This window comes from Caloenas nicobarica, chromosome 3, assembly GCF_036013445.1.
Source record: "Caloenas nicobarica isolate bCalNic1 chromosome 3, bCalNic1.hap1, whole genome shotgun sequence".
Taxonomy (NCBI): domain Eukaryota; kingdom Metazoa; phylum Chordata; class Aves; order Columbiformes; family Columbidae; genus Caloenas; species Caloenas nicobarica.
In genome coordinates this window covers 77,311,435-77,334,889 of record NC_088247.1, presented here as the reverse complement: position 1 = coordinate 77,334,889, position 23,455 = coordinate 77,311,435, and the positions used below count along the sequence as shown (strand labels likewise).

General features: G+C 38.0%; 1 protein-coding gene across 1 annotated transcript in view; it reads left to right on the top strand.

The window, feature by feature from the left end:
- The window catches only part of GALNT2 (polypeptide N-acetylgalactosaminyltransferase 2), a 92,150-nt gene extending 69,336 nt beyond the window's left edge, over positions 1-22,814 (top strand). Inside the window, exons 8-16 of the mRNA XM_065631163.1 lie at positions 3,079-3,166; positions 6,856-6,943; positions 7,716-7,819; positions 10,870-10,996; positions 15,125-15,217; positions 15,416-15,499; positions 17,294-17,420; positions 20,912-21,031; positions 22,330-22,814. Of these exons, the coding sequence (XP_065487235.1) occupies positions 3,079-3,166; positions 6,856-6,943; positions 7,716-7,819; positions 10,870-10,996; positions 15,125-15,217; positions 15,416-15,499; positions 17,294-17,420; positions 20,912-21,031; positions 22,330-22,485 (987 nt within the window). The 3' untranslated portion in view covers positions 22,486-22,814. The remainder of the gene's footprint in view (positions 1-3,078; positions 3,167-6,855; positions 6,944-7,715; positions 7,820-10,869; positions 10,997-15,124; positions 15,218-15,415; positions 15,500-17,293; positions 17,421-20,911; positions 21,032-22,329) is intronic.
- The last annotated feature ends 641 nt before the right edge of the window (positions 22,815-23,455 follow it).

Genomic DNA, 23,455 nt, shown 5'->3' with positions numbered 1-23,455 from the left:
AAAGGAAGAAAGAGCTAAGATTAAGAAATGAGATGTGGATTCCTTTTTTTATATCTGTCTCAGATTTTGTGACCTTGAATGAGTCAACTTTTAACTGGCATAATGCTGAAAGGAAAATATTTTTATTTTCTCTTAGTCTTAATCTTTGAAGTATCTTGAGACTTTTTCAGAGGGAGGAACAAGCACTGTATGCAGAATTTTGAGGATAATTTCTGGTGATTTATGAAAATAATATATAATACTCTAACTCCCTAGAGCATACATAACCTCCTTATGAAATTTTAAAACGTAATAGTCTTCTACTAATGTCCAGGCCCTACAGACCTGCAGTATTCACATTATTTCTTTCTATTATCCTCACGGAAGAAGCACATGGTTTACCAGTTGTATGTTCCATTATAAATTATGATGTCAACCCCTCAGAACAAAACAAAATTACAAAAAGAGTAGTTCCTTTTTGCTTGTGTTTTGTTTCTAAAATGCACATCAGATTTCTAATTTAATCACACTATGGATAAATAAGTGTCTTGCTTTAGGATAATTTAAAGGGAGCAGATGCTTTTGAGTATTTTAAGTGAATGAATTTCCTGTACTTCAGAGACCCAGAATCTCTTTTTAGCAGACTCTGCACTAATAGCTTTGTAGTGCCCTGCAAAGCATCCCTGTAAGAATGTACAAGTCTTTTTGTCTGCTTTGCTGCTGAGTAAATCTATAATTTCAAATAATGGAAGGAACAGTATGTTTCCAAGCCAACAAAGCGGTGGTTGTACATCGAACTGAATGCTCACAGCCTGAGCATTTGTCTGTTGTAACAACTGTAAGTTGTTTAAGTAATAGGTGTAGCAAGTGGTGTTAGCATGATGTCGCACCGAGATGAACAGAACTAATCAGAGCAGCAATAAAAGCCTCAGCACAAGGGAGAGAAGTTGAAGCTCCATCTCATGTGATACCTGATAGCTTGGGCAGCTTTCACCACCACATTCAGCTGTGTCACGTAGAACCATTTGAGAAAATGCAAATTTTTGTCAGAAAAGGTTTTTGGAGATGGGTACAGATGTGTAAGCTGTCTCAGTTTCAGACAGAATAAGAAGGCTGGTTTCACTTTTGTATTTCATGCTGATGGATGTAGTGTGAATAACTGGTTAAGGCTGGATATCTTCTGTCTCATCAGTCTTTAAATAAAGGAGTTTTCTAGTTCTGTCACTGTATATAGAATGCCTAAAATAAGGCCATGGGTGTACCTGAAGTGCTGTAGTGGTGTAGGGGGGCACACAAGCACATTTAGTGTTTTGCAGTTAAGGTGCAGTAAATCATAATTGCCTCCCAAGCACAGCACAGCGAAACTGTATGCTTGCCATTCATTACAAACATGGACTTGGGCTGCAGCTCACAGAACAGGAGCTAAAGATGTGACTGATGGGGAAACGGGACAGGTGGGTTGTCTTTGTGTTTCTAGTTTGCCTTAGACCAAGCTAATTAATGCTTAGTAGCAGACCAGATTAGATGTTCTATTGCATCGCTCATAAAAGCTGATATTTGACTTGGGTGGTGTAGCTGCAGTGATACTTAAAAAGAATGTAGAAATCAGTAGTGAGCCTCTAGTTTTTCACTTAGGCTTCAGTTCAGATTCTCGGGGGTTCTCCTTTTGGCTGATACAGAAGTTAGTGACCTTTTGCTCACTCAGGCAGAATTACGTAGTTGTCATTTACTAGGTCATTAGGGCTTATTAAAATCAGCACAGATTGAATAATTAAGATTAAATAAATGAAAACAGGTGTTTAATGCACTTATTGGACCAAGCAAAACATTCGACTAGAAGAGTTGCTTTTAAGTCTCTTGTTATGAGCTCGAGCTATTCTCATACTAGTTTGGTTCCAGTCTCTTCTGTATAATGCTCATCAGCAAGGGGAATACATTGCTGAACCACTGTTGAGAATATATGTACTGTCATTTGAAGACAAACTTATGAAATAAATTCTTAAAATGGCAATGTTTAGATTGGTAGGATTTTTTTCAACTGTGAGAATTGTTTCGCTATAACAGTTACCGAGATCTCCTGTGTTTTCAAAACTTTTTTTTATATTCACAGATTTGATAATACAGTGTTCCGAAGTTATCTGTGCTCTCTGAATGATGTTAAATTATGGAGCTCAAAATTTTATTTTGAACGCAAGCAAAATGTTCCATAAAATTACTGTAGAAGTTTGCCTCACTGTATAAATGTAAATGTAAATGCCCTGCGATAAGTCACGGAGACAAACTGGCTTAACCGTGATATTGCATTTCTAATATTAGATGAGTGCTTTTTTTTTTTTTTTTTTTTAGACTACTGGTGTCTTGTGATCCTGCTGGTTGATGAATGTTAAGTTTTTGGAAAGATTTTTGGTTTTTTTCTTAAACTATTTTGACAAAAGCATCAGCCAAGGTAATTGACATCGCTCAGAGCAATATATGAGACCATGGTTGGTCAGAGGAATGTGGTGGTCTGTACTGCTGGAATCTTGGCTGCTGGAGATAGAGCATTCAGCCGTTTGAGGGTTTTTTAGGTTTTCTTTCCTATCTAAGTATCTGATTGTGAAGTGTGATTCTTCTAGTGTGAAATGGGGTAGCATTAACTTAAGACTTTTCTGATTGCAGGAAGGCCTAAGTGTTCCTTAAAGGTTGAAATAATAAGACCATAGTAGACTGCATGGCTAGAGATGTGGAAAATATGACTTGCCTGGATGCTTCTTTTCTTTGAACTGGTTTTAAAAGTAAGAATGGAAGCGCTGTTTGCTCGACTGCCTTTAGAACTACAAGTTTGCCTTCTTCAAGAGCAAGTCAGAAGAGGGCGATTGCTCTAAGTAGCCTGGAACAGAAAGAGGATTCACAGCCACATTGTGCGGTTTCTGCTTTCTGCAGCAGGGCTGAGCGATGCTGTTCACAGCACTGGCTCTTCAGAGCCATCAGCTGAAGTAGGGGGAGAGCTGGGAGAGACGTGCTCATGAAATCATGCTGAACTGATCAATATCTCATCCTACCTGCATCTTTATATATTGATTTCATTATTTCAATATTACTTTCTAATATTTATTTTAGGACAAGACCAGAGTTGTGTCTCCTATTATTGATGTAATTAATATGGACAACTTCCAGTACGTGGGGGCGTCAGCTGATTTAAAAGGCGGTATGTACCTGTACTGGAATACAAATTTAAAGGAAAAAAGCATCAAGAATCAAAGCTCATAATCACTGCAGTTGTAGAATGGGCAGTTAACGTACCGTTCTTCCTACTCATGGTTTAAGTTCTGTAGGTCAGTTGTTTCTAGGGTTGGATTTTAATTGGCCTTATTGTCTTTTGCTTTAAAACAGGTCATCTTGATTATACTAATTCTTATAAGTTTGTGCTGCCTTTTACCAATGTGCAGTGCTCACTCCAATGTTTGTAGGACTGTGTACATGTCAGAAGTAGCTTATGGCCAGGGCTTACGATTCTCTTTTTAGATAAGACAGGCTTCAGTTGCTCTCTAGCTTAAAAGCCCATCAGCAATGTAGTGCCTGTGAGCTTTTTCAAGATGCTGGTTTGCTTAAAAAAAATTTAAATCTTCTGGATAAGCAGAAAGCTTTGGAATGTGTTTTAAAAATAAATGTTTGTTAGCCATGATCTGTAATCGTGAAGAGAGTATCATGTGACCTTGAAATTTGTGGCGTTTATACCTTTACAGTTACAAAATTTCCTGTTAAATATAATTTAGAAATATTACAGTTTCACTGTGTCTAGCTAGTGTAAACCGTTGAGAGCAAATAGTAAAAAGACTTGTAAATCTCTCTCTCTCCCTCCCAAAAAATAAATCCTCCCCCTTTTTCACTGTAAGCAAGAATCTAGCATTTAAAATAGCTGTTCTTCTTCCCCCCCCATTATTTTTGGCTGAACTGTCTGCACAAAGATGTAAAATGAGCCACAATACAGAAATTATGCAGTGCTGTTTCTGCAGTGTTTCAGCTTTTTCTGAAAGGGCTTTCTTGAGCGTGGAAGGAAAAACTAATTCTAAGCCTATCCTGTCAGTTACTAGTCTCTAACTGGCCTCCAAGTGTTGTTCCAGTAAATTAAAATAAGAGCAATATTTGCATAATGTCACATAGGGTGCAATTTCCAGTCAGTGATGTGGAGGTGAGAGGTTCTATGTCCTTTTAATTAACATCCTGAAGTAACACCTACAGTGCATATATTCACAGTATGCTAATGTATAGTTCTGTGCTATTATCTGAGTGCCAGCTTTATTAAAACCTTAAGGCTTTTACCCAATCTATTCATTATGCCTCAAGCTTGGAAATCTCTATACCATTATGTGGCTTTTATTGTTGCCTGCAGTAGGAGGAGGAATTCTTTCACTGAAACCTTTGCTTGGTTCCTGCAGGGTTCACGCTCTTTAATTCTTCCCAAGTGAAGTGGGAGAAGATTTAGAGATCATTTCACTTGTTACTGCTTTTCATGCTTCATCTTTGGAACTATGTTTCCCTTTTTTTTTTTTTTTTTTTTTTTTAGATTTTTAGTGCTCATTTTCTCCCCTTGTACACAATAGAAACAGATTTTTTTAATTTTTTTTTTTAACGTGTGTGGAACCTCTGTACTTCTGGACTGAGGAGTGAGAAGCTGTCTTTTTTTTTTTAATATTAACAATAGAAATTTTGCACATACCAGTGTTCAAGGCTATTTGGGGGTCTCTTGAAACATGAACAATATATTTCTTTTCAGTTCCCAGAGGACAGATTACCATCTTAAAGGCACTACAACATTTGGTGTCATGGGACACTTTCGCTGGGCCAAGTCTAAACATGGAAAACCAAACTATGCTTTCAACCTGAGATACAGTATCTGAAGCATGGAGGGTTGGGACAGCTGGGACAGCATTTGTGCCTGGTCTGTTTTGAAAGGACTTAATCACCCAAGACAAGCAACCTAGCAAATGCTATGAAGTCTTTAAAGGAGAAAGGGCTAAAAAAATTCCCAAGTCTGGCCAATACTAAATCCATGCACTTCATGTTACAAATTTTTTGTTGAGGGGGGATTTGCAGAAGTGTTTATGCTGCTCTGAGAAACACTTTAATTTCTGGAATAAACTATAGTTAACTGAGGTCTAATAATTTAGAGTATGCCTATGATGCAGTTTACACTGGATAGTGTTTCATAGTGGATACGCACTTGTGTTTAGAAAAACTCCTTTTACAGAATTACTGATATTATCTGATTGAGTGCAGATTTTTCCCAGAGTCAGTGAAAATGGAGACAGTTTTTATGGGTAGACAATTTATACACATGTTCAGAGTTTGTAACAGAGTGCTGTGTTCCAAAAGAGACCCCTTGTGTTCACTAGAGTATATGTAACTCTATCTGTACAGCTTTTGCCAGAGAACAGTAGGGTTTTTTTTCGAGTTCTCCCAGATGCAAGTAATTTTGCTGGGTATGTATGATGAAATGCGACTTTTTAACTGCATGGAAATAGTGGAGCTCATTTTACTTTTCATGCTGGAGGCTTTATGGTACTATCGATTGTAGTCATTTTACGGTTTTGCTACTTGGAGTTTTGGAGTAGTTAGACAGTCTTTCATTTTTACAGTGCAACACTTCGTGAAATACTTAACTGTGGAGAGAAAGAGTTGGCATGCATGCTGTAAAAACTGTTCAGGGTAATTTCTGTATTGTGCGTGATAAATGTCTTGTGAGTTAAAATGAAAACTGTTTAGTTTTCAACTCTCCGCATCAATCATTAGTGTGCACATTTACGGATACAGACAGTTTGTACGACTGTACTTGTTGTCTGGTTACCTTCACTTTTCCCCCACTTCCCCACAAGGTAATTGCTTTATCTTTATGCTGGAGAAAGAAAACTATTGACATCTGTGCACCGGAAATCTGGAAATCATTCATTAGATGACCTCATAGGATGTAAATGTCTGGCAGCAGGCAGTCTGTATGAGGCTGGTTTGCTAGGTGTACTGGGAGAGGGAGATGGACCTTGTGTAGCTTTTTAATAGATATTCATGCTCCTGGGCATAACCCAGCTTAAAAAGGGTTGTGCAAGTGTTTCCTATAGGAAGTTTGTGTTACACCAGCTGTGCATCGTTGCCTAACAGAGGTGATTCAAATGGTTGTTGGGTAGAAAATTGCTATAGGTGACCTATTGGTCTTTATTCTAGTGACTGCTATGTGCTGCTGTGCTTAACTCACTGAAGGACCAGACCAGCTGTTGCTGTGCGTACACACATATAGGTACTTACATAAAGGAAGTAAGATTTTGGCTCTGTACCGCTTGCCTCAGATTTAAGAAAAGATGCACTTAGAAGTGTGCAGTGGGAAAGCAGGAAGCTAATTGAATGTTAATAAGTGGGAGCTACATAACCTGTTGTGACCTTCACCATAGAGAGCTCCTGCTGATAAAGGAATACTAAGTACTGTATAAAGCCTGTGTAAACATGTGTGATCAAGTTGAAATGCAATTGTACAGTAAAAGACTCTTGGGAGCATTTGTAATGGTTGGAAGATCATTGTATGATGTTCTATTTGATGTAAGGAGATGAGACATTGGATTAATATAAAAGGCTTTTGCTTTGTCGCTTGTTGACTGGGTTTCTTATGTGTAGTAGATGGCAGCAAGAGACATCAAAGCTATTTTGTATTAGATACTACTTTTTATTGTCCTGTCAACTTCTTTACCTTTTATCTGGACTCCTACTTGTTTGTTTTGTACATAGAAGTTTGTACACGTTTAAACTTTTAAATTACAGTTCCCAGTGTTTTCAGTCAACATTATGTTACTACAAGTTGAATGATGACCAGTGTCTTTAACATCCTTCTCTAATATTTTCTTCTTGAAGGCTTTGATTGGAACCTGGTGTTCAAGTGGGATTACATGACACCAGAGCAAAGAAGAGCACGGCAAGGAAATCCAGTTGCTCCCATAAAGTATGTCTATACCACCACTTCTCTCTCTATTAGATTGTAGTTTGCAACTAAACAAAGCTAGAAATCATATTCTCTGACTCTGAAAAGGATCTTTACTATATCGTTCATTAATATTGAAACTTTGTATTTCTGTAGCATTATGAGACTCTCAGAAATAAATTATATTTTAAAAAATACTTTAAAGCACACTGGTAGATTATTTACCCTTAACAAAAAGTAGATTGCACTTTGTTTAAAGTTGGTACCTTTTGAGGGCTAAAACTACAGCATCAGTTTTAATATTTTTATTGCTGGTACAAACTGCCACCTTTAACATAAGGAGTGCGTGAGCCAAATGGAGATTTGGAAACTGCCTCAGAAGGTGGTCGTAGTGTTACCCTGTTTCCCTGAAAATAAGACAGGGTCTTAAGTCTTTTGGAGCAAAAATTTAATATTACTTTTTTTACATGTATAGCTGCCTGGACACTAATTAAATGGACTTTTTTTATGAACTGTAACTAGGGCTTCTTTTTGGAGTAGGGCTTATATTTCGAGCATCCTGAAAAATCATGCTAGGGCTTATTTTCAGGGTAGGTCTTATTTTTGGGGAAACAGGGTATATGTGCCATAGAAAGTGTGTGCAGATGACATTTGAAGTGATAGATGCAAAATAAGTTGCATTTGATAGTATTGCATTTTTTTCAGAGAGATATTAACCTTGGGATGCAAATAATAGTTACATCACAGTTCATGGTTCTGTAAGTATTTAAATTAATTTTTCTTGTATGATTAGGACACCCATGATAGCTGGTGGATTATTTGTGATGGACAAATCCTATTTTGAAGAACTAGGGAAGTATGACATGATGATGGATGTTTGGGGTGGAGAAAACTTAGGTATGTATATTATTTACTTTCGGATCAGTCTTGAAAGAATGCAGGTTTCATCATTGAACAAAATCAGGAAGACCATGACTCTGTGACAGTAAAGGCAAAGAGTGTTAAAACCAGAGTTAAAACTTCACATGCATTATTGACAAAATCCAGGAGGTTCATTTCAATGAAAGAATTAAAGCAAGGTAGGATTTATGTGCTAAATATGGGACAATAAAAGTATTTGTTCATTAAGCAGTGACATTTTTTTGTAATGGAAGTTGGGTGGTAAAAAAATACAGGATGTAGATAGGAATTTGTTTTCAAAAATGCTATTTTATTTGAAAGTCACATCCTCATCTAAAGTTATTGATTAAAATACAATAATCTTTAAATGCTGGCAATTTACGGCATATTGTAAGATGTTGCTGAAATTTAATCTTGAAAAGTAGAACACAGGAGTTCACGAGTTTGATGATCTTAAATACATCTTAAGAAATCAATTAAAACTTAACTGACTGAAAAATAATCTGCTTCTTAACATTAATAATACTATACTGTCTGGCATCTAAACTTAGTGAATTGTTAAATTTTAAACCCTTACTTTAGCACTATGAGATAATTATGGTTGAGAAGGCATTTTTTTTCTAGTTCCTTATTTTCAGATGTTTAAGTGAGTGGGATTTGGAGAAGGAGGAGGAGCAGCTGAGAGAACTTGTGCTTTAGCCATTTCTTCTTTGACCTGGTGGTTAGATCTGGCTTTAGTAGGTTTTTTTGGCTCTTTGCATTACAGTATTGTACAAAGTTTTTTCGCCAGTTAAGACCACTATACTTGTATTAAAACAAAAAAGATTTGGGAGGAGCAGAACTCTGACATCTCAAGACATCCATTCTATCACTTAGTATTTTAGGGTAGAGATGCATCTTAGACATTCTAAGTAGCGTGTTTTAGGTCCAGTTCTTGAACTTGTAAAAACCCATGAGTATTTTGAGTCATTGAAATATGCACATGCATTGAGCATATGCTTGCCCTACAAGGCAGTGTTTGCTCTATACACTAAGTATGGAGACATGGTAACCAAATCATAGAATCACAGAATAATTTGGGTTGGAAGGGACTTTCAAAGGTCATCTAGTCCAACCCTCCTGCAATGAGCAGGGACATCTTCAACTAGATCAGGTTGCTCAGAGCCCCATCCAGTCTGGTATTGGATGTCTCCAGGGATGGGGCATCTGCCACCTCTCTAGGCAACCTGGGCCAGTATTTACCACCCTCATTGTGTTAAAAAAAAAAAAAAAAAAAAAATCTTCCTTGTGTCTAGCCTGAATCTCCCCTCTTCTAGTTTAAAACCATTACCCCTTGTCCTGTCGTAACACACCCTTCTAAAAAGTCTGTCCCTGTCCTTCTAATAGGCCCCTTTTAAGTACTGAAGGGCTGCAATAAGGTCTCCCCAGAGCCTTCTCTTCTCCAGGCTGAGCAACCCCAACTCTCCCAGCCTATCCTCGCAGGGGAGATGTTCCATCCCTCTGATCATCTTGGTGGCCTCTGGACCCTCTCCAACAGGTCTGTGTCTTTCCTGGATGTAGTACTGCAGGTGGGGTCTCACCAGAGCAGAGCAGAGGGGCAGAATCACCTCTCTTGACCTTCTGGCCACGCTGCTTTTGCTGTAGCCCAGGATACGATTGGCCTTCTGGGCTGCAAGGGCACATTGCTGGGTTATGTCCAATCTTTCATCCACATCTGCAGGGCTGCTCTCAGCCCTTCATCTGCCAGCCTGTATTGATAAACATGTTTAACACTCCTGTAAGGAACTTAAAGGCTGGAAAGAGACATCCTTACAGTCCGATGTCCGACCTTCCTATGCAACACATGAAGAAATCTCTTATGTATTTTGAACAATTACTTTCTTTGCTTCTGTTTTCTCACTATTTTGGCTGTATATTGCTAAATTGTATTAATATTACAATTTTTCTTTCTTTTTTTAATGTCCTGGAAAGTATTCGATTACTACAGCAATACTTGCATTTACTCTGAAAACCTCTTCTGCCACTAGAGCACTTAAATATCTGATTAGCTGCAAGCATGTACTTGAGTGACTGATTTTATTTTTTTTTCTAAAAATTTAGCAACTGCTTTTATGCTTTGATAATTGAGGCCTTGATAGCAGGAAATGACATAAGCAACAGCTCCTCACTCAAGGTGTGAAGACAGCATGCAAAAAACTGTTTTTTGTTCCTGCTGCATTCTGTTCCCCTTTCTCCATGGGAAGGAGGAGATGGAGACTTTGCCTGTTCAGGGAGCAGAGAAAAGGCACCCCAAAGTCAGTCGGTACAGCAGACAGCTAATGATGTGTTCATACCTACCAGACTAACTGAAGATGAGTAAAAATCACATGGCACATGATTTAATTGGCAATAAATGACACATGCACAAAGTACCAGAAATCTGTGATGTGCAGTTTAAAATTCAACATGCATACTCGTTTGGCACCTCTACTCTCTAGCTTATCTCTGGATCAGTGGCTTGATGTTACATTCAGATAACCTGCTAGATGGACTTGCAGAATAATTCTATACATTGTATTTATGCTTTATAAAACTTAGCGTTTTTCCTTCAAGCATATACAGAGCAGCTGTTATATGAAGTTTTGTTCTCATGTTAGTATGGTCTCAACTTCAAAAATGTCAAGATGGGCCTGCAGTATTTTACCTAAATTAGCTGAGAGACAGCTCTTACCATGAAGACATGGTGCATTTTCACATTGTTGCTAAATCTGACTGTAACACATGCTTGTTGTGCAAAACGTGGATCAAGGTTTGTTCACTCGTCTTGAATTTGTAAACTCAAGTTCTCAGAATCTTTACAATACTTTTTGATAAGCATAGGAGGATTGGAGTACACTGGAGAACTGGGTCTAATTTGAAAACCTGTAATAAATGTTCTGATATGCCTTTGGTTATCCTAGAATTTCTCAGAAAGCTATCTTATTGATCTTAGCAATAATCACTAAAAGCCTTGTATACTACAAAATTACAGTATTTTGTGATGGTGTTCTTTCATGTTTTTATTTCAGAGATCTCATTTAGAGTTTGGCAATGTGGTGGGAGCCTAGAAATTATCCCTTGCAGCAGAGTGGGACATGTATTCCGCAAACAACATCCTTACACATTTCCCGGTGGGAGTGGTACCGTGTTTGCAAGGTAAGTGTTAAGTCTTCTGCTAAATTCTTCAAATGATCAGCAGGTGGCAGTAATTTCATTTTAAGGATCTTTTATTTAGGAATATTTGCAATGTTATCTAGCATGAAAAAATATTAATTACAAGGAAACTAATGACTTGGAGGCAACTACACAGATTGAGAGAAGAACCTGAGAGTTTAAAAAGGGAAACGTCTAGTAGATACAGCCCGAGAATCTGGAAAAGGAGGAAATGTTTAACTTGGCATTCTATCAATTCTGAAAACTTTGTGTTTGTTTTGTTTTAAAGAAGGCTTTATTTTCAGAACTGTCTCATAAATCCTCATTTTATAGAAACAATTTCATCATTCACTAAGAGCCAGAATATGCTAAGGTACAAATACACTTTGCTTGCTTTTTGTTAATATATGATCAGTATGTGATATGCGAATAGTTATGTAGAGTGATTCTAGCACTTGTGCCAGTGTGGCAACTTCATTCTATATCATATTTGCTTTTCCTGTGCTATGTTTAAAATGCCTTTTCTATAGACCTAAGAAACTGCATTATTAAGATCTTAGATAAACATGTCTGTTAATTTTGCTGTTGATACAATGTACAGCAGTAGCTGAAATACTGAGCTATTTCCTTAGTTTCTCCTCTATAGAATGAAAATAGCGATTCTGATTTCATAGTGGATTTTGAGTAATATGGGTGAAGGTATTGCATAAACATATGGTGGATGTTTTGACCAAAGCTCTATCAGTTGTAGCTGAAGAATCACTGTGGGTTTTGGTTTAAAGAATTGGACTTGATACTCGGGGCTGAAGAATTAAAAGTCTCAGCTAAAGGTTCTGTGAGTTAAGAGCTGCAAATAAAATTATTTATCCTTGAAGGAATATGAAGCCCAGACTTTCTTTAACACAAAGCAGCACAGAGAGCACAGATGTACTTGAATTTATGTTCTAAGTTGCTGATATATTTGGACTTGTTTCACCTTAGGCTGAAGAACCTCCTTAGGGTGTAATTCTTCTTTTCCACATTGGTTATGCCACCAAGGTGACTCCAAAGAATTTAATAGTTTGATAAAATAAAGTCATTGTCCTGTTTCTTCCAGTAGTTATAGTAGGAATTTTTCTGCTCCCCTATTCTTTGGGATCTATATTTGATGCTACAGTGAAAAATGAAAAATAGTACTTATGGGAAAACAAAAGCTACCAATGAAATATCCTCTCTTAATACATCGTATCTTTATTCCAGTATTTATAGTTGACATCAGAAGGATAGGAAGATCTACCAGTTAAACTGTATTAATTATGTAGGCTTAGGATGCAACTGGTTTAGTTTCCTGGTAGGTTTTAAAATGACAATGTCATAACAAGGAGCATGGTTAATAAAAATAAATACATAAACTGTGCAGTTTTGCCACTTTTCCATCTTTGGGCTGTTCTCAAGATGCTGCTTTTCTTGTGGTGTAAATAGGTGCTTAAACATAATTCAGCTGAAAAGTAGGAAAAAGGTGTGGCTGTACGCATGCAAGGATAAAGCAGACATCAGAAGTGCATCATGTTAGCAGGGGCTTAGGATTCTGTGTTCATACTGAAATTATAGGTTTTGGATTTTGTTGTGAAGTCAAATCATCATTGTGATTTGATCATTTAAATGTCCTGACAATTAATATGACAGGGTTTTTAAAGTCACATTGTGTTTTCCGGTTGTTTGTGTTCAAAATAACTTTGAAAAGAGATCTAATGTGTACTTGAGTGGTGAGGATAGCTGAAGCCTGTAAACTACTGGTGTCTTAGGTACTTAGATCCCTTTCCAGATCTACCTTTCTCTGCAAGTGGTTAATGACCTGCGTCCTTAGCTGTCTAGATGTCTCAAATTCTGAAATGCCATTAACATTCTTTGTTTCATTGAAATTATTTTTGAATTGACCTAGAAAAGTTGCATATCACCTAAAAGCAGGCTTGACAAGTTGCTGTATGTTTGAAGTTTCCTCCTCAGTCAGCTTTCTTGGGTGTCAAACCAACATAACAGAATGCCTTAATATCCATTTGGGCAATGAGAAAATAAGAAACCTGAAGTAATAGGGTACCTTGTAATACAGATATTATCAGATATGTGTAGGACCACGGTGCCAAGAAACTTGGTGCCTGGGATCTGTGCTGGTCTTGTAGTTGGGACTTGTTTAGCTTATAGCATCATCTCTCCCATGACTGTATGCAGTTTGTTCTGGAGTGCTCTGGGTAAGCACCCTTTTTTCAGCTGACTAGGCAGTATGCACTGCCTTTTGGCAGCCAAAACAAATTGGTGACTCTGGATGAGAGACTTGGAGTCCTGTTTCAGGAGAGAGGAGACCACATCCTGGCTGTGTGGTGTGGGCAGAGACAGCTTGTGTCTGGCAGGATTTGTTAGACCAGTGCACATGGCCTTAATATACCACTTCAGACGAGCTAATAAACCTTGCAGACCCTGGTCTGCTCCATGCAAAGCTACCTCTGATCGCTCGCTGATGGGTTTCATTAGTTGTAACTTGGCATTAAGTGCTGGGTGTACCATGTTCCTCAGTTCCCTGCCGCCTTGAGGGTTTTATTACTTTAGGAATTTCTCAGCATCTACATAGTTTCCATATTCCTCAGCCCGACCTTTTCTTCCCCAAGGACGGAGAAGCATGATGCAGAAGTGGATTCTGGCCTTGAAAGTGCCTTTGGAGTCATTAAACTCTGGCGAACTGAATATCTCCTCTCCAGCCACCAAAACCTGTTTGGCCTGTGGGCAGCCAAGCTGGTCGCTGAGCAAACAGGGGCAGGCACTGACACTCACACAGGCCTGAGGGGCTGCAGGCGAAGATAAACTCAGACAGCTCTCTGGTCTGGATTGATTGGGATGTTGCTTACAGATAATTTAAAGGAATCTTTGCAGGGAAAAACCAGTCCTCAAACAAAAAAATTAATGAGCTCTGTCTCGTGATGTTTCTTTTTTCTTCCCCAGACCCTTCCTTCTCAGCGACCTGTGAGAAGAACTTGCTTTATCCTGACTATTTTTTGTCTTTTGAATAGGAAAATCCAGTAAAGTTATTGGCTTGACTCAGTTTACTCCACTTGCTTTAGATGAATTTACTGCCAAATGTAAAATAAGCTTCAGAGCATGGCAGTTACAAGTGAAATAAAACTTAATTTTCTAAGCCTAAAATTACAATAGAAGTAAATGAGTTTTACATGGAAGCCAGGGGATGGAAAAAGGCTTTACCCTCTTGCAGTACAAAAGGAGATTTAAAGACACCAATTACATAAATACAGGAATTTTAGTTAGAGATATGTTTGATTAGAAGTAAAGAATTCGGGTTAGTGTTTTTTCACGTTTATTGCGATAATTAATCGCTCCGATTTTAAAGCATTAAAAATATTTTCTGATTACTGGTTCTCCTCTGTTACCTCAGCTATAGCAGACTTGCTTGGTTCGGAGCCTTAAATGTCATGACAGCTTATGTCTTTTTGGATCTTTTGGTGCCCTGCTGGTAGGAATAGGACAAAGACTGAAAATACATCTTACCTATGTTAGCATATCCGTTTTCAGAAAGGTAAAAGACATTCTTAAATATTGCCAATTGTTGACACTTTTATGTTTCCAATTAGCTTGCTTATCCAGGTTGAATACTCACTGAATTTGGCTTCTGTCAAGTTACTCTTATAAAAGAAAAAAAAAAGACAACAAAAAGCCACAAAAACCCACTCAACTAAACAAAACAAACAAAAAAAACCAACCAACCAAACAGAAACAAACACAAAGAACAACAACAAAACAACCAAACAACCACCACCAACCAACAAACAAACCCCACAGTAATACCTAACAATTTCCTTGAAGTTTGCAGAAAGAACTCCAAGATGTGTATTAAATTCTGGATAAAAACCTGAAGCAGTGATGAGTGTGGAAAAGACATAACTGAAATCAATGCATTTAGAATGAAATTTGTTAACTCTAATGCTTTTCTATTACTTGGGTCTTTAACAGGGAATCTTCTGCCTGGCTTGAGGCAGCTGATTATGTAGTACTAGGAAAGGATTACAATCAACCCAAGGATAAATGACATGGTTAAATTGCAGCTACTTAAAATATAACCTATGTGTTTCATATGATTGTTCCTAGAAATACACGCAGGGCAGCAGAAGTCTGGATGGATGAGTATAAAAATTTCTATTACGCAGCAGTGCCTTCAGCCAGGAATGTGCCTTATGGCAAGTAAGTCACAAGTGCTTCTTTGCCCTATTCATTTATTCTTCATGAGACAGCACCTCCCAAGGTGATAGCAGTGCTAGCTCTCTTGTTATATCTTTAAGATACAGTTCTACTGTTCTTGTTTTTTCTGTGTATTCCTTAAGATGTATGAAGATAGCAGCCTGACTTTAAAAACTGCTCCTTTTTTTTTTTCTTCTCTAGTATTCAGAGCCGAATGGAACTCAGAAAGAGACTTAGCTGTAAACCCTTCAAGTGGTATCTTGAAAATGTTTATCCTGAGTTACGGTGAGTTTTGGCTGGATCAAAGATAGTGCGGAGTTCTCTTTTTTGGCCTCCCCAGAATCAGTTTTTCTTTCTCCTTCCTTGGGTGTAAATGATACTTTTTTTAATGTAGTTGTGAAAGCAATGCTTCACATGGGCTTATTTGCTTTTGGTTTTTGTTAGTTCTGTTCCTAAAGAGCCATTTTTCCCTAGTAAGCTGCTTTTTCTACTTACTGCAACTACAGCTGCAGCAGCAGCAATTTTAGAAAAGTGTCCAAAGGACCCAACTCATCTGAGCCTGAAGTTAGTCTCCTACACAAGCTGTTTGCTCAGAAGTGCACTGTTCTGTATCCTGTTGTCATCCCTTCAAAGCTTTTTGCCTTCATCTGAGCACATGCCTGGTTGAACGAGGGGACTGAATCTCAGTACAGTCCAAGTACTAGGAGGCAGCAGACCAGAGGGCCTTGTGTTTGATAGACAAGGGTAGATGCCAAAGACTCTTAAGAAGCAGAGTCTTCTGTTCTTTCTGTCTCTTGTTCCTTGTCACTGCATAGTCATTAACTTTTGGGGGTGTGTGAGAAGGGGGAAACGAGGGGCAGAATTGCTAACAGTTTCTGTAACATGGATGCATCGTAGTTAATGAAAAATCCTTGAAGAGAAACACTTTTTGAAAGGCTAAAAAGGGTTTTTTTTCAATAACCAGTTAGTAAGTATGTCTGTCAGATCTGAGTCTATAAACTAGTTTGTCTGCTGTCAGCCTAATATTGGTAGCATGATGGAAGGATACTGTGTGTGTGGCTTATAAGAATAATTGGCTTTTTTTTCCTGGGGGCACTTCATGTTGGTAGAATCAGGTAACTGCTAGTGGCATACAGGCTGGAATGCAAAAGCACCAGCCATTACAGCCCTAGCGAAACATGTACGGAAGTACACATACTAAAGAGTCTCATAAACCATGGTGATGCTGAGGAAGTTATTCTTTATTTTCTCTTAAAAGTGCCAGAGGATACTTATTTTTGCTTAATTCGTCAGAAAAAATGTCTTGCAGGCTCTCCTGGAAAATGTGCTACCATAAGCATTACTTCAGTGTAATGTCATCTTCCTCTATATTCTCTCATGTGCTCATTCTGCTGGGTTGAATTATTATACTCACATTATAGTGTGAAGTTTTAAAAGGAGGTAATGTGCACTTGCTTTACTGTTTGACATGAACTCATAGACTGTACCTCACAACTGTACTTTGTTGAATGGCTTTGCCTGGGTATTTCTATACTATATGAGTGTACTTTATGTGCAACCATTAGAAAACAGGTATCAGCAAAACACTGAGATATAGATGATTTTTTTTTTTTTTTAAATTCCTGATGCCTTTTCTAACACCTCAGTAAAAACAGTCTGGGAAAAATGTAGAATGTCATATTTCTGCCACAAACTAGCTTGACTGAAAAAGAGGGCTTGATGGCCTTAACTGATAGCATTAAGCTTGAGTGACCTTAAATTATGATGTTATCTTTAATTTGCTTTTTGTGCTGAGTTTGTATGTTCATCCTCATTCTCTGGTACAAGTCTTTTTCTATTTTGTCCTAAGCTTGCAAATTTACTCATGTTTGATCAGTTCATGATCAGATAATTGCCTTCTCTCCTCAGAAGATGATTGAGATTTCCAGATAGTAGTCATCACTCATCTTAAATCTGTCATTTTAAAAATACTCTGAGTAAAACAAGGAGATAAGAAAGAAAAAGGGGGGAGAAAAAAGAAAAAAAAAGAAAAAGAAAAAAGGAAATTGAATTAAGCAGATATTTCTGGTTTTATTTTAGGGTACCTGATCATCAAGATATAGCTTTTGGGGCTTTGCAGCAGGGTACCAATTGCCTTGACACTTTGGGCCATTTTGCAGATGGTGTTGTTGGAGTTTATGAATGTCATAATGCTGGGGGAAACCAGGTATGTATGCCATTTTTTTTTTTCTGCGGTATGTGATTTTCTAAAAATAAAAATGAAAAGTGAAACTTTAACTCAAGCAGGTATTGTCTACTGGTGATGGGAAGATGAACACAAATCAGCAGGTCTATTATAACAGATTAGCTAAATAACTTCTCCCTCAAACATAATTTTGCATTTTCAGGATTAGAATCTGACCCAAGAGATTAATTCAGTGTGCATCAGATTATCCCCTTCCTTTGTCTTTTAATATTTGCTTTTATGCTAGAGGCCAGTAACTTCCTTCCCATGAGTTTTTTTTCAGTGAATTAGTGTGTCTGATTTTTTTGGGGGGAATATTTTTACCTAAGAAAAGGGCTGTATCGAGCATATGCTATATAAGGTCAGCAAAACAGAAGAATGCTTTCCTGTGATGCCTTATTAGTAATTTCCAGTTTGCAGTAGTGGAGTATAAAAAAAAAAAAACTGTCTTAAATCCCTGTTTGGCTCTTCTAGAAAACAGAGGTGCTTAAATGTCATATCCTATTCATTCACAATAAAAGGAGTGTTTCAACAAATCCTGTTTAATCCTATTCTTAAACGAGTTAAATCTGCAGATGAGAACATAAATTATTTCAAAGCATCTATTTATGCAGTTGTGACTTAGTTATCATTCACAAAATATAGGCATACATGCTTATTGTTTTGTGTGCTGCTTTGTCACTAAATTCTTTTCAGAATCAACCTGACTATAAATCAAATGTAAGATTTGACACATGGTGTGAACTGTGGGGTTGTCATGTGCAGGGACAGGAGTTGGACTCGATGGTCCTTCCAGCTCAGGGCGTTCTATGATTCTATGATTAATGCTTCAAGTACCTCTATTAAAATAGAGGGCTGGCCAATTACAAATGTGCTGTTGAATGAGTATCAGAATTTTGCTCAACCTGCTTAAAATTAAAAGGGGAAACCCTAAAATTGGACGAAGCCTAAAATAAAGAAGTTACTGTCTGAAAGATGCATCATGTTGATTTGAATGCATTGCCATTATACATGTGATATATGCCTCTCTTCCCTATCATTAAAGAAAATGTATCTGGGGAGGCTTTTTCTATTACCTTTATGAAACTACGCTCCTTTTCCAAACACCATAAGCAGAATTTGTTTTGGGTTGGAGGGAATGACGAACATGGGAGAAGAGCGATAGGGAACAAACCAGAGTCTTTATATCTTTGCTATGTGTTTTTCACCTGTTCTTATCAAGGTGGCTGGGGGAGCTTGGGATTAAGAGTATTCAGATATAGGCTGTGGAGACTATCTCCTATAATTTGAAGAGGGTACCCTGGGTTATGCTCAGCACAACTTAAAAGGCAAAATTTAAAGTCAAAATGGGATTTATGTTTTTGCTCCCCTCCTCCCCTCACAGGCTCGTAGATTTCAGTGATTGAAAAGGTAGATGTGTACCTGTAAAGGGTACACATTGTGATATATTGTGATATATTTGACAATTATTTACAAATATGTAAGGTTTTGATAAGGAGCTAAAGGTAAAGTCAAATGCACTTAGGTGCAAGGGGAAGGTTTCAAGTTAGTGATGTTCTACTAACTATATTTCTGATTTATGACACAGGTTTTTTCAGATGTCCTGATTTTAAATTGTTATGTAGAGTTATCCTGTCTCCAGCTTGTGCCCTGAGCACATACACTACTTGCAATTGTACTTCTGGTGTAGTGGAACTTGCTTAATCTTGTCTCCGTTATAGCTGGTCAGAGTTCCTGCTCACTGGAGGTACATTGTGTTTCACACCATGCAGGTCCCTCATGTAGATGTCTCCAGCAGGAGACCTGGGAGCTCTTGTGAAGCGATACCTTTGGCTTTTCAGTGTGTTAATTTCTTGCCTGATTTCTGCTGTGTCTGGGGCTCTTGCAGCCTTTTGATGGAAGGGTGAAGATGTATAAAGCAATATTTTAAAGGTTCTGACTTGCCCTGACTTCAGGGTTCTCAAACACAAGTTTTACCACTTCCCTGGTGGTATTTTCAACTGTCACTATTCAGTATAAATCTTATAAGGGAGTCATCTGTTTCACGGGCATTTGCGATTCCTGATCAGCTCTGAAAATAGCTTACCGAATTCCTTAAGTTATTAAAAGTAACTATTAATGATTCTTGTTGACATCTTATGAACTGGACAGAATGGAGAAGGCAAGTAATTTCGATCTGAGATTAACATATTGATAGTTGAAAGGAAAATTTTTCATCTTAAGGGTTTGGGAGGCTAATGAAAGGATACACAGAGTTGTCCTGCCTCTGCTTTGTTTTGCATAGATGTTGTTATTCATCTAATGGCTTGCTACCTGTATAATGGTGATCAAGTGCATGGGTTAGAAGTTCTGATTGTTTCATGTGGATCTGTTCTCAAAGGAATTTAATTATTAAAGTTTGCTGGTTATTCAAGACAAAAATTTTGTTATGGTATCAGAAAAGAAAAAAAAGGGGGAGGCGTTGTTAGTCATTTAATTTCTTTCTGAAACACTGCTTAGAAAATAACATTTAAATGTAGCCGGGCTTTGGCCTGTACATCTAGGGTTTTATATTATGCAGCTCTGAATCCTCTTTAGTTGCTGGAGAAAAGCTAATCATGCCATTTTAAGTCATGACAAGCATGATTTGGATGATTAGTGTGGCTTTAGTTGATAGATCAGCTTCCTTCCTAAAGGATAATTAGACAAATGAAGAGCAATCTGGATTCTGGAGACCAGACTCTGGGGAGAAAGGCACGGAGAGAATCTGAACATCAGTGCAAGATCAGGCCCCGCGTAGAAGGACACTGAGATCAAACAAGCTGAGCAGCAGAACATGCAGAATGGGGTTTTCTTTGCTCCCCAATTAGAAGTTGCATATTTAAAGGAAATTCTGTTGTATGTCATGCCTTGGATAGGAAGTAATGTGCTCTCTCTGCCCCTGAGTTTGGCCCTCTTGTGTATTGCTTTCTGATGGTCTCTATCATATTAAGAACTACTGTTGCCTTGCTGTAGTACATGTGCTTTGGTTGGTGTGTGGGTAGGGTGGCCAGTGATGATGCAGACCAAGCTTTTAGGGTTTTTATATATATATAATTTTATGTATAAATATATATTTTACATTTATATGTAAATCTTTCCTACATAAGATATGGGAGGGAGTGTAACACATACATAGGTAAAAATACAACTGGACAAATACTTTAAACCTGAGGATGTGTGATTACGTGCTGTAGTTGTGTAAAGCCGGCAGAGGGAGCAAACAGCCAGCCCAGCCCAGAGCTCACTTGGGGATATTGAAGCAATTGGAATTGCTCTGTTTGAAAAGGACCTTTTTTCTCTCCTGCTCTATGGGAAACAGTGAACTGTTCTAATGCTCATACATGGCTATTTACAGGATTTTAACCTGTGCTATATATGTGGAGATAGCATGTGTACCTTCTGCATATGTTAGTATACACAATTTTGTACACTTTTTTCCTTCATTTTTCTAGGAATGGGCCTTAACAAAGGATAAGTCAGTGAAACATATGGATTTGTGCCTTACTGTTGTGGACAGAGCACCTGGTTCACTAATAAAACTTCAGGGCTGTAGGGAAAACGACAGCAGACAGGTCAGTATGTCGTGAACGCACGCTGCTAACGGTGGGCAAAACAGGGGTTGGGAATGGGAGTGCAGGAGCCTGCACTGGTAATCTTATCTTCTATCTGTTCTGCTCTTCGTTCTGTCTCGCCGTTGTTTGTGTGTGTGAAGTGAGGCTGTGTGACATCCGGGCAGAGCAGCAGGAATAGCTTGTGTACTGAGCTTTTCATAGACCAGCAGCAATCTTTTATGAACATACAGAGTTTTTACCACAACAGTGGCCTTACATAAAGGTTTCATCCAACAGCATTGATGTGTAACAGTCTTCAACTGCTACGTCTGTTTTCTGAAATAGAATATATGTTCCACAATGTATTTTTGAAAGGTCTTATTCAGTGAAGTTTGAAGATTATGCAGACTGTGTCTCAGAAGAGTGTGGTTTGGCTTTCCTTTCCTCTTTTCAGCTGTGACCTCTTTATAACAGCACTGGACTGCTTCAATTCATTTTTATTAGTGCAGCATTGCACCTTCATCTATTTCCTATGCCTGAGGAAAATCACATTTGCAGAGTCATACCCTCTTTTTGATCTAGTCATATAACAATTCATTTTTTTGCTAAGTCATCAGTTCTGATCGGCTGCCAACTGCCTTGCTTTTGTACCTCAGTTTTTGCAGACAGGTAACTAAAATACTATTCCTTGATGAAAGAAGAATGTTCTTGACACTTTTCAGAAAAGGCAACTAAGGAAGCAAGGTTTTCTTGATAAGGTTTAAAAGCACACTATGTCGGAAATACAACAGAAAAAACTTTTTTTAACATACTGTATTTGGGATTTACCCTATGCTTGGCATCACCTTGAGCTTCTGACAGCACAGATTGTCTGTCTTCTGTGTAGTTGAAAGGTGTCTGACAGATTTCTGGATTTCTGTAAAGTTGTCTTTAGTAATTGTGCTGCTTGATTCTCTACATTCGAAATTGTAGTTTTCTGTGGACAGGTTTCGTGATTTTTATGTTTTTGTTCAGACCAAAGGTTTCACACAGGTGATGTGGCGTGACAGCATATTTGAGAAGTGCTGAAGTAGAGGAAAATGATTTGTTGTATTCTGTATCTATTGCAGCGTGTTAGTTGAATGAACAGTTGTTTTGGCAAGGCTTGCCATAACTTATAGACTCTTACTTGAGGATCACCTAAACTGTGTACTATTACTGTAGTTTTCACAGCTTTCCCAAGCACGAGCCAGGGAAGCTTATGAAGTCTTCAAAGGACAGGATGTAGAACTCACCCTTTCCCTGCTTTTCCAGCTCAATAACTGTATTTTCTCTTGCAGAAATGGGAACAAATTGAAAGCAATTCTAAACTGAGGCACGTTGGCAGCAACCTCTGTCTAGACAGCCGAAATGCCAAGAACGGTGGTCTCACCGTTGAGATCTGCAGTCCTTCCTTGTCACAGCAGTGGAAATTCACACTTAATCTGCAGCAGTAGAAGGACTTACAAGCAAAACGCTGTTTCAATTCATAGACATTGGGCAAAGTTTTGATTGAATTACTGATGTATTTCTTAAAACTTTCCACGGAACTTATATACCTCAGTATTCCACCTTTATCTGAAAGTAGGAGAGTGCTGAAGCAGACACCGGGATCCAGGGGGCTTGGAGCACTGCAAAGGTGTCGCTGAACATGACTGCAGCACAATTCCTTCTTGGTGTGAAGACTTCAATTCCTTTCTGTCTTCAGTTATGTACTTGCACAGCAGATAATTAACTCTAGGAACAACTGATGTATGATAAAAAAAAGGATCTGAAGAAACACCTGTGGGGAACAATGTGGGAGGGAGGGTGGGAAAAATTACTAGGAGGTGGTCGTTTGAAAAATCCATTTGCATAGAAGTCATGGTTTGTCATTTCCAGAAACACAAGTGTCATTTTGAAAGTCTTTTTTTTTTTTCCTCCTGTGTGTACTGGGTAATTTGAATATGAACTTTTCTATGATGGACTATAAATATAAATATATAAAAGTATATATATTGTCAGCTCCCAACTATTTGTATGAAGTTTTCATCACCCTATAATTATCAATGAAGTGATCGACATATGTATAACCAGAAATTGGATTGGAATGTGAGGTGAGTGAAACTTTATGAAGGTGCAGATTTGTGCTGCTGAGTGTGATGTCCGTGCTAACACTGGATGCTTTTGCTTTGCAAACTGGATCTACTTCTTACCACTTCGCCCTCACAGGAGATCATGAAGCTCAGGAGGAGAAATAAAACAGCAGAAAAAGGCAATGCATCTGCACAGGTGGTTGCTCGGATTGTTTATTCCAACTTGGAAATTCATTATATGTGCTCTGGATAACGTTAAACTTGTACTTGATATTTGCGTTGATCATTTCTGTAGTACTTTGTCTTGAAAATACTTCCTCCTTTGTTACAAAATTATATAAACAATGCAGAT